Genomic DNA, 12,034 nt, shown 5'->3' with positions numbered 1-12,034 from the left:
ACACTTCCTTCACCCAATATGCCCATCTCTCCATCCCTTGACAACCACAGTGATAAAATGAGAAATAAGATGGACAAAATAAGATGGAGGATAATTGTAGCTATACATAACAATTTGAAATGAATATTTATCTTACTGCGTGTGCCGCAGGTGTGCGCATCCATGAAGGAAAGGGCCATCCTCTCATCTTCTTGGAGGGTGCTCTGGTCGGTAAAACTGCGCTCCATGGAGCCCATGTGGCTTTTCTCCTGACGGTACGTAATGGGTGTCTTATTCATGTTCACAGGTTTCCTATTATTGAATCAAGAAAAAGAGGACATAGAGGGGCAAATGTGTTACACAACAAAGCAATAAAAGATATCAATCCTAGTAAGACAAAAACAAAAGATTAGCTGCTCAATTATTTAGGCTTCCTTGCTGTATGATTGACAGCCAGAGCATGAGCATGTGTGTGAAGGATCACAAAAACAATGGAAAAGAAAAGAACCATAATCACTTACGGATAATAAGAGTAGTAGTTCCTTCTGGCAAGAGTGCAGGAGGAGGAGGAGGAGAAGGAGGAGGAAGGAACAACAATCAAGAAGAGATGAATCATGAAAGCTATGTCAGCTGAAAGCAGAATGCATTGATTACAGTGAAAACCAGAAGCAGGAAGTCTTCTGTGTGGGTGACCATGTGACTCGTGCAACAAGTGTTTTGAGCATGTGCAGACGGCCAAGCACGACATATGTGCATGTTTGCTGCGGTACAATCTGCACTTCAAGCACCAAGCCAGAGGGAGTTGTGTCACAACAAATCTTGTTATGATTTCTATTAGGAGTGGGAACTTCCTGGGAGCCCAGCAGAAGGACCTGATCTATAATGCAGAACATTGATTGACTTTCAAAATGGACATTTTCAATATCAGCGCCTAAGCTGTGTCGTCAGCCAGTTAGTTGCACTGCTAATTTCCGATGTTAAAGGGTTTCTTCTGAAATAGTAATAGTATATAATAGGGGAGGGACCAATTTTTGATAGAGCGACATATCGAATCATTAGCTCTCGCTGTACAATAACGATACGCTGACATCAGAAATCGACAGTGCTCTTTAATGTGTAACAATGTGTCATAAGCACATTTGGTGACATGTACGGTATTCAATGTGATGAGAATATTCTCCCAACACATTACCCACACAACTGTTAAAGTTAAGTTAAAGTTAAAGTACCAATGATTGTCACACACACACACACTAGGTGTGGTGAAATTTGTCCTCTGCATTTGACCCATCCCCTTGTTCACCCCCTGGGAGGTGAGGGGAGCAGTGAGCAGCAGTGGGGGCCCTGCCCGGGAATCATTTTTGGTGATTTAACCCCCAATTCCAACCCTTGATGCTGAGTGTCAAGTAGGGAGGTAATGGGTCCCATTTTTATAGTCTTTGGTATGACTCGGCCTGGGTTTGAACTCACAACCTACCGATCCCAGGGCGGACACTCTAACCACAAGGCCACTGAGTTTTATGATGTTGTTTAATACCTGGGTATCCTGAGAAATTGTTACAAAATAATAATAATTATAACATAGGTCATTGGGTTGGAAATTATAGTTCAATATTTATTTTATTATTATTATCATTTTTGTTTATTCTTTTTCATGATGACAGGTGAGGCAATGAAATCAATAATTTGATGTTAATAAAGATACAATTGTATGCAGAGGTGTATTTATAACACTTTTATAGACAAATTATACTAATTACAGTCGCGGTGGAGAATGAGGGGGGCGCGAAATATTTTCTCCTGGGGGGGTGTAACAGAAAATAATTGAGAAGTGCTGGACTAGAGCGACCACTAGTTCACATACAACATACATAAAAATGTATTTTCTAAAGTAAGCTCTGTTTAGAACTAATGTGAAATCTAAGGTACACAAATGAATCCTCCCTAATGCACGTTCACTTCATGTTCATTTTTACTTAGCAATTTTATACACTTGCATGGCAGTTAAGAATATTTAAAATGCATGAAGTTCAGCGTCTCACAATGAAATTTGGAGGCTGCACAGTATATATTTTTGAAATAAGTCACTATGTAAGGCTTGCTAATTCAAACAGGGTGGATGATATACGGTGGACCTTGAGGGTCACTGGCTAATAGTCTCTAAAAGCACACCTTTTCCCTCCCAATTACCATCTCATTTATGGGTCAGGCTTGTGCTTGGTGTGTGTAATTAAGTAGCTAATTGAATTGCATCAGCCTTTAATTAAATATTTCACACTCTCACACACTCAGATGGGTTCTGCAGATGAGAATTGTTGGTCCCTTTGGAGCATCAAAGGGGAATGAAAGCAAAGACAGTAATGAAGTATGTTGGTGCAACAGCAAAAATAGTACCTCTGGCATAAAAAGTGCTTACTGAGCCGATACCAAGTCAAAAAAATGAAGGAGGTGTGGTGTCACTGCACATAATGAGACATGCTTTATAACAATTGGGATTTTTTACCCTTTCTTTATGATAATGATGACAGCACCCAGCAGTAGAATGAGCACCACCAAGCCACCGGCACACACCCCGAGAATCAGCCCCATCTCCTCCGAGTGTTGCGACACCTCCAAAGCCTTGCGGTGATCTTTGCAAGCGGCTAGGAGGAACAAAAAAAGATTATCTTTAAAAAAAAATAAAAAATGCATTTTGAATGTGGCGGAAAGTGTGTAAGAAATGATTCACAAAGACAACATTTAAAGTAGTCTATACAGAAAACTCTTTGGAAAGCTTCTCCCCCATAGGTACAATAATGCACTCATTCAACTCCTGCCGGCTACACTGAAGACATCTGCAGAATTTTAATGTGTTTTTTCGAATGCCAACACTGCATTTCAATAGCAGTGATATTTCAAAAGGTCTTTTCAAATTGCAGGCAATAACAAAATAGTTGTGCAAATAAGGAAGCGACAGATATTGTCAGTGTTAGTCAACATACCAAGTATGGTTAAGTGGTTTATATCGTGAAACCTCCAGTGCCGTGCTCCAAAAATCAGTTCAAAAGTATACTTCCGGACAAATGTATGTCAAGTCAATCCATCCATCCATCCATTTTCTACTGCTTGTCCCTCTCTGGGTCACGGGGGGTGCTGGAGCCTATCCCAAAATATGTTTAAACCATCATGAGACATCTTATCTGCTCAGTGATCACATAAAGGATTAGCTGCATATGTTTTGCGTTTTTGTGGAAGTAATACCACAGAGCAAAAGTGTGATGATAACCATAGAACTAACATGGTAACTGGAAGGGTCTGGCAGCTCAGTACAATAGAAGACTTAGAATTAATTAGATAAGATTTACATACACAAATTGATTTCACCAAGTTCAAATGTAGACAGCATGTAGCTGAAATGTAATTGTCTAATGATGAGCATGTCAATAACCCAAAAAAGTTTGCCAACAAACCATTGCAGTTACCTGTCTGTCAGGAATCTTAAAAGGATGCCACATTTTACTTCATTTTTAGTTTTATTACTTAGTGGTTAAATTTAAGGATAGAGACCAAATTAGGTACTTTTATAGGTACCGACCGGGTATCGATTCAGGTATAATCAAATGGTCGGGCGGTTTAAGGGGGGAGGAGTATTTTTATAGCTAGAATTCACTGAAATGTAAGTATTTCTAATATATATATATATATATATACATATATATAAATAAAATAAATACTTGACTTTCAGTGAATTCTAGCTATATATATATATATATATATATATATATATATATATATATATATATATATATATATATATATATATATATATATATATATATATGTACATATATATATATATATATGTATTTTATTATATATATATATACATATAAATAAAATAAAGACTTGAATTTCAGTGTTCATTTATTTACACATATACACACATAACACTCCTCTCTATTCATTGTTGTATTTGAAAGTGCAATGCTTTGCAGCCAGTAGCACAGCCTTTGAAGGAGCTTAGGTATGGGCAGTGTAATATTCTGGGTTGGAGTCAATAACCAGGCGAGGTGACGAAGTTACGTCTCTTTACTTCACACTTCAGAACCAACTCCCACACTTGCCGTCAGGGTGCGCAATACAACGTAAACCGTTGGCCAACCAAAAAGTAACCACAGAACATTATACGGTATAGTGTTCTGTGGTTACTTTTTGGTTGGCCAAGCGGACGTGACGACAGGCTGTCCTCACTCAGGTCCGCACGGACCTGGAGGGGGCGTGCCTTAAGTCCGGCTGGAAATCGGGAGAAATTCGGGAGAATGGTTGTCCCGGGAGATTTTCGGGAGAGGCACTGAAATTCGGGAGTCTCCCGGAAAATTTGGGAGGGTTGGCAAGTATGGTTTGAAGCTAAGATTGTTAATGGTATATATATATATGTAAGGAGGCGAACTGATGTGGGGAGTCTGCAGAGGTTCTTTCAAAAGGTTGAGACAGTTGTTACGGAAGCCTCCAGGGGGCGCCACTTCGTGGTCTGTTCACTGTTGTCTGTGAATATTCTTCTTCGTTGGTTGTGGCCATCTTAGGTCACAACTCCATGTGTTTTCTAAAGGTAAGCAGGAAGGGACCAGGCTCCCCAGTTAAAAGATGAAAAAAAGTTATTGTTTTGCACTATTAAGCCGATTTATTCACAAAATATGATGGCTAAGAGTTATATTAAGGTGGGGGTTTTGTAAATTGTGAAGAGACTGTTGATTTTGTTATGTTTTTATGCCAGTGTGTGTGGTATCCCAGAAGCATGTTATGCTAGGACATGTTTTGGCTCTTTTCATATGATTATCCACTCACTCAGTCGTTTATGTCTACACGCACGCACACACACACACGCACGCACGCACGCACACACGCACACACACACATTACCTGCTTGGTATATTACTGGTCACGATGAGAGAAGTTGATTGTGTTTTAAAATATAAAGTGTTATAGTGTGACATATTTTGTATTTTGTGACAACTCCATGTGTTTTCTAAAGGTGAAGATTTGAGATAAAGACGACTCCACCCAGATCCTATGCTTCCTTGCCTGGTCTTTCTCTCCGTCTTCCCACGCACACAAAAATACAATACACAACGCAGAGACTTCATAGGGAGACCGAGGACTAGACGGACCCGGGATAGGGGAAGCCAGCTTCAAGGGTTACAACTGGTGCCGTGACCCGGATCTGCGGATGCCACACAAGAGCAGGAGAAGGAGTTAAGAGGGGAAAGAAGGAAAACATTTGTGTTAAACATATCCTTTTTCTATATTTATGCTTTATGGGAATGTTTTATGGTGTCTGTGACCTACTCTGAAAAAAAAAACAAAAAAAAAAAACACAGTCACACAATCACAATCCAACACCACTGCCACCACAAACACATACACTCTCTCTCACACACACAATACTTACCTCAGTACATGCACCCAAGTTATCTAAGCCTGCAGCACTTTTGAATTCTGAAGATGCAAAGTCCCCACGTAGGTACCCCTAGTCGACCACCGACACAAGTTCACTCCACAGTGAGACAGACTTTAAATCGACGTGCTGGCATAGTGGACCATGGTCCTGATGGAGGGGTGTCACCTCAGGGTATTGTCCACATGATGGCCGACTCTAAACATGACATGGACCCCCAACAGGCTGTTAGGCCCAAAACGGAGCCCCATCAAGTCAAAACTGTGCCAACCCTGTCACCCCCCATACTCAGCCCAATATATAATAGATATGAGGTCCCAGGATCAATTCAGACTCCAACAGCTACAGTACCATGTCGCCTACCCTTTTTTCAAAGTCCCACAATGGCAATACCGGATCAGATGGCCACTAGCCATGCTCCACCACCCATACCACAAACACAGAGTGCCAGGTATGTCCCACCACTCCAGACTCAGCAACTACCTGATGGAATGTACACTCCGGCCTCTGTGTCAGTCCCACCAGTCTCCACACGTACCCCCATATCCAACCTGTATGATGCTGCCCCAATTACATGGCTAGACTCCGCCTCCATAGCCCATGGTGCTGCTGCCCACTTGCCCATCCCAAATAGCCAAACCCCAGGACGGGATGTCAGGTGCGCCCCACTAACCGAGCCACACCTCCCCCATGACAGAGTGTATGCGGCTCAACCCCCCAATATGTATGCACCCCAAGCGAACAGTCCCTACCCACTAGTCCCGACCCGCCCGCATGAATTCCCGCAGATTTCAGAGCCTAAATTGCAAGCCACCACTCACACCCCTAGGATTGGGATAAACAATGCTGCCTGGTCCCCTGATTGGTACACCGCCCAAGCAGCCACATATAACCCACCAAACCCCCTCCCGCCTGCTCCAGGTCCTGCCGTATCGACATCCATGCTCACTTACCAACATGTGCCCCAAGCTGTGTTTCCCACCACAGGACAGGCCAGATATAGCACAATGCAACCTGCACCTGTTGGGTTCACCCAGACACACCAAGTGAGGAATGTACAGATCTTCAGTGGAGGCCCTGACTGTAGAGTCCTCATTGAAGACTGGATACGGGATATGCAGTATCTTCTGGAAGCGGGTGGGCTGCCAGCACATCTCCGTTTTGCAACAATTGTGCGTCACTTGAGCGGGGAGGCCAGGAGGCTGGTTCTAAATCTCCCCCTCCAAGAACAGCATCCAGAGAGAGCATTTGATGAGCTGAGAGCCGAATATGGAGACATGCAAAGGTCTCTGGATCCTTTGGCAGACTTTTATGAGAGAAGCCAGTGGCCTGAAGAAACCGCGTGCTCCTATGCTATTGCGCTAGAAGCAACCCTCCGTTCAGTTGAGGAGTCTCAGTGTGGGGGCCAACCGTACCCAGACCGTGATGCCAAACTCACACGTCAGTTCCTGAGGGGGTTAAATGATGAAGGGGTGTACCTCAGGATTGCCCCCTTGAAACCTAGGCTCCTGAGTTTTCGTGAACTTCAAGAGGAACTACGAAGTCTGGCAAGGGAGGTAAGGAGGTTTCAGCCTCAACATAAATTAAAGAAACCATTCACCCAGGTTCACGTGGCGGCCAGAGAACAGCAAGGGGCGACAAAAGAGATGACTGATGCAGTGAAACCCTCCTCCGAGCTGTCCACACTGACTAGGCTGATAGAGAAGCTAACTCTGAACCAAGAGGAGCAGGTCAAAAAGCTTGCACAGCTAGAATCAAAACTAGTTTCCTTACAAACCCCTGCTCCAACCAGACCACTGTCAGCAGTGAGGAATGACAGGGAAGCTGCCAGGTTGGTGTGCTATCGTTGTGGGAAGGCCGGACATATGGCCAGAGTATGTAGAACTCTAATGCCTAATATTAACCTGAACACAAACCTACCGCATCCTCAGGCTGTCTCCCCAGAGGACACAGCACAACACGGCATGACACAGGCCGGATGTTCTTTAAACACATAAAGCCTGTGGTAGAAGGGGAAACCATGGGCAAACACTTAGGTCCCCAAGCAGAAGAGCGAGGAGAGGAGAAGAGAACACCCCTGGTGGGCCCCAGGAATGAGGGGGATGTGGAGGTCAATGGTGAAATATGTAGGACTTTAATTGACTCCGGATCACAAATAACCAGCATTACATATGACTTTTGGCGTAGGCACCCTGAATTGTGCCAACAGAAGCTGCAGCCTTCCAATATTCCAGTGGAAGGGGCAGGTGGCCAGGATGTCCCTCACCATGGTGTTCTGCTTGTCCGGTTGAAGGTTTTTGGAAAAGAATATGCCAGTGTACCAGCCTTTGTTGTCCCTGAAACAGAGTACAGGTCCATGGTTCCTTTGCTGGTGGGGACAAATGTCATACGAGCCTCGAGACAACACCTTCAAGACACTTATGGGCTGCAGTTCCTCCAATGCATCAAAGATACCCATCCAGAATGGCATTCTGCATTACTGGAGATGGAGCAAACGGGGACTGGTGGTCTAGACGGCAGAGTGGGCCCTGTTCGGTATTATGGGGAGAAAGTATTGGTGCCTGCAGGCAGTGAGACTGTTGTGAACTGCAAGGTAATGAAGGGACCCAAGAAACAGTCATATACTGCCCTCATTGAAGCCAAGCCCTCTCTGAAGCTTCCAGTGGGCCTTGTTGTTGGCAGAGTCGTGGCTAATGTGACCGAGCAGCAGGTTCCGGTCCGAGTGATGAACCTGTCTGAACGAACAGTTGTTATTAGGTCCAGCACTCAGCTGGCAGAGGTCTTTCTGATTCAGGAAGTACTGCAAACAGTGGAAAAGGGCCAGGGGAGGGGTCAAAACACCAAGATGGGAGTGCCTGGCACGGGTGTATGTCAAATGCATGAGCAAGGGGTGAGCAGTAATAAAGGCCTTGCATCATGTTGTGTAGATTTCAGTGGTGCTGCCATAGATGATGAGGGGCAGCATTCTAGGCTCAAAGAGCTTGTAGGGAAGAACAGTGATGTCTTCTCCCAGCACTCATTGGATTATGGACAAACAACAACTGTCCAGCATGAAATACCCCTGGTAGACCCAAAACCATTTCGGCTCCCGTACCGTAAAATACCACCCGCCCAGTGGGAGGGCGTCAAGAAGGCTCTCACGGAGATGGAAGAGGCTGGCGTAATTCGTCCAAGCAAGAGCCCTTATGCTTCCCAGATGGTGGTGGTAATTAAGAAGGATGGGTCCCTGAGAATATGTGTGGACTACAGGAAGCTGAATCTGTGCAGCACGAGGGATGCTTTTCCGTTGCCAAGGATAGAGGATGCACTGGAAGCATTGGGGCAGTCAAAGTATTTCTCCACCCTCGACCTCACCTCTGGGTACTGGCAGGTTGAAGTAGCAGAGCAAGACAAGCACAAAACAGCTTTCAGCACACCCATGGGGCTGTACGAAGCTAACAGAATGCCATTTGGGTTACAAAATGCCCCATCAACTTTTCAGAGATTGATGACCTGTTGTTTTGGAGACCTAAACTACGTCAACCTGCTCATCTACCTTGACGACATCATTGTCTTTGCAAAAACCTTTGACGAACACCTGGAGAGGCTTCAAGTGGTGTTCAATCGGCTACGGGAACACGGGCTGAAGCTGAAGCCCTCCAAATGCCATTTGATGAAGAAGGAGGTTCAGTACCTAGGGCACCTGGTGTCAGCCGAGGGTATCAGGACAGACCCGGAGAAGATAAATACAGTGACTGACTGGAAACGCCCCACTAACCGCAAAGAGGTACAGCAGTTCCTGGGTTTCACAGGCTACTACAGGCGGTTTGTGGGAGGTTATGCAAAGCTGGTGGCGCCTCTATATCGTCTCACTTCGGGAGACCCAAGAAAGAAGAAAAGGGGGGCCAAGACTTCTTTTGACCCACCTCCCCAGTTCCATTGGACGGAAGATTGTGAGGCTGCATTCCAAGGTCTGAAACAGAGACTTACCACCGCCCCAGTCCTCGCCTACCCAGACTACAACCTACCATTCTTGTTGCAGACTGATGCGTCCGGGGAAGGTCTGGGTGCCGTTCTTGCTCAGATTCAAGATGGGAAGGAGCGTGTCCTTGCATATGCCAGTAGAGGGTTGCATCCATCTGAAACGCGTTACCCGGCCCACAAGTTAGAGTTTTTAGCTCTCAAGTGGGCGGCAACAGAAAAGTTTTATGACCACCTGTATGGGCACAAATTCTCTGTCATCACCGATAACAATCCACTGAAATATGTGATGACAACGGCAAAATTGGACGCGACTGGTCAGCGCTGGGTGTCCCACCTGTCAATGCTGGACTTCGATATTCAATACCGTCAAGGGAAATGCAATGCCAACGCCGATGCTTTGTCCAGACTATCCAGTCGGGAGGTCGCACAAGCCTTGCAGACATGTCCACAGCGGGTCAAGTCCAGCAACAGTGAGAGGAAGTCTCTGAGTTCGGATGAGGTAGTCGAAAACACAGCACAGGTTGAGACAGACTATCTTCAAGGACCACAGCCAGGCAATCCTGAACCGCTAACTGAGTCCTATGATGGTATTGGGACAGACTCACTGCCTGCAATGGCAAAGCAGCAAGTTAGGATTGGCCAAAGAGATGACCCTGTGGTTGGACCAGTGCTGCACCATCGGTCTCTGAACACCAAACCTAAGAGGAGCGATAGTGTGGAAGGAGGGGCACCGGTGGGCATTCTCCTAAAGGAATGGAAGAGGTTAGTGGTCAAGGACGGCATCCTCTACCGCAAAGTTTATGATGGACAAAGAGGGTCTATTGAGCAGTTGGTGCTGCCCATGGAGCTACAGAGGTATGCTAAGACGGCCCTCCATGATGATTCAGGCCATTTGGGGTTGGACCGCACATTTGCACTGATGAGGGAGCGTTTTTACTGGCCCAAGATGTTCCAGGATATCAAAGCATGGTGTGAACAGTGCGAGAGGTGCTGTCTCAGGAAGACTCCCACAGCAGGTCTTAGAGCCCCCCTCGTCAGTATCCACACCAGTGCACCGATGGAATTGGTCTGTATAGACTTTCTGACATTGGAGAGGTCCAGAGGTGGGATCGAGAATCTGCTGGTTGTAACGGATCACTTCTCTCGTTTCGCACAAGCTTACCCGACCAAGGATCAGAAGGCACGCACAGTGGCAAAGGTGCTGTGGAGGAACTTCCTCTGCCGTTTTGGGTTCCCGGCTAGACTTCACGCTGATCAAGGTCGAAACTTTGAGAGCACTGTTGTGAAGGAGCTGTGCAGGATCACTGGTATCACCAAGTCGCACACAAGCCCATATCATCCGCAGGGAAACGGAACCACCGAAAGATTTAACAGGACCTTGATGGATATGTTGGGAACACTGAATCCTCAAGAGAAGCCCCGCTGGCATGAACATGTGGACGCTATGACGCATGCCTACAACTGTACACGCCATGACTCGACGGGTTACACACCATACTTTTTAATGTATGGCAGACATCCCAGACTGCCCATTGACCTTGTCTTAGGGCTGCCCGAGAACAACGAGCCATGTGAATACAGTGAATATGTGCAAGCCCTCATGGACTGCCTGAGAAATGCTTATGATAAGGCCAACAAGATGTCCAGGCACGCCAAAGAACAGCAGAAAAAACAATATGATCGCAAGGCGAAGCCTCAGGAATTTGAGCCCGGGGACAGGGTGCTTGTCAAAATTTGTTACATTGAAGGTCGGCAGAAGCTGGGAGATAGGTGGGAGCGCCAGCCTTACATTGTCATAAAGAAACAGCCGGACATTCCTGTGTACGTGGTCCGGACCGAAGAGGGGGACAAGGAGAGAGTGGTCCACCAGAATCTGTTGACCCAATGCATGTTCCTCCCCTTGGAGCCCCAACAGGAGTGGTGTGGAATGAGGGAGCCAGCAGTGAATACAGATTGCAGTGTTGAAGATGCGATCGAAGATGTTCAGATGCAGGACCTTGGATATGCTGCAAGTAAAACTCAGCCTAAGGAGATACAGGATGGAGGGGATCAAAGCGAACCGGATAAAGGGGAGGACAAGGGTCAAGGACAGATGTTAGAAACTGGACATGGACCGAGGGGGCCCGGTAACCTGAAGGTGATGTCCAAAGAGCTTGTGCAGAGCAGGAGAAATCCGCCGAGACACAGATGTCCTCCCAAGAAGTTGTCCTACCATTCGGTAGCTGTGAAACCTGTCTCTGATAAGCAAAAGATTGAAATAGGACGAAGACTGTGGCTGGCGGCTAAAGAAAAGAAGATGGCTGCTGTTAAACACTGAGCATGATACATTGCACCATTGCACTTCACCTCTCATATCACAAACACTAGGTATCGGGTTGACACGGGAAGAGGGAGGGGTTGTGTATCTAATGGCTGAGACGCCATCATAGAAAGAAGGGGTGGGTGTAAGGAGGCGAACTGATGTGGGGAGTCTGCAGAGGTTCTTTCAAAAGGTTGAGACAGTTGTTACGGAAGCCTCCAGGGGGCGCCACTTCGTGGTCTGTTCACTGTTGTCTGTGAATGTTCTTCTTCGTTGGTTGTGGCCATCTTAGGTCACAACTCCATGTGTTTTCTAAAGGTAAGCAGGAAGGGACCAGGCTCCCCAGTTAAAAGATGAAA

General features: G+C 46.0%; 1 protein-coding gene across 4 annotated transcripts in view; it reads right to left on the bottom strand.

Annotated features, from left to right (window-relative positions):
* ptprub (protein tyrosine phosphatase receptor type Ub) overlaps nt 1-12,034 on the bottom strand; it is a 528,033-nt gene that overhangs the window by 109,124 nt on the left and 406,875 nt on the right. For 2 of the 4 annotated variants that reach the window (XM_062063249.1, XM_062063250.1), the window contains exons 14-16: nt 2,483-2,621; nt 501-524; nt 137-291 (exon numbers count right to left, since the gene is read on the bottom strand). In XM_062063249.1, the coding sequence (XP_061919233.1) occupies nt 137-291; nt 501-524; nt 2,483-2,621 (318 nt within the window). The remainder of the gene's footprint in view (nt 1-136; nt 292-500; nt 525-2,482; nt 2,622-12,034) is intronic. The other 2 variants (XM_062063251.1, XM_062063252.1) reach the window with 1 other exon arrangement.

The sequence above is a fragment of the Entelurus aequoreus genome, linkage group LG11 (assembly GCF_033978785.1).
Source record: "Entelurus aequoreus isolate RoL-2023_Sb linkage group LG11, RoL_Eaeq_v1.1, whole genome shotgun sequence".
Taxonomy (NCBI): Eukaryota; Metazoa; Chordata; class Actinopteri; order Syngnathiformes; family Syngnathidae; genus Entelurus; species Entelurus aequoreus.
The sequence above is the reverse complement of the archived record's forward strand: the minus strand, read 5'-3'. Positions and strand labels throughout refer to the sequence as shown.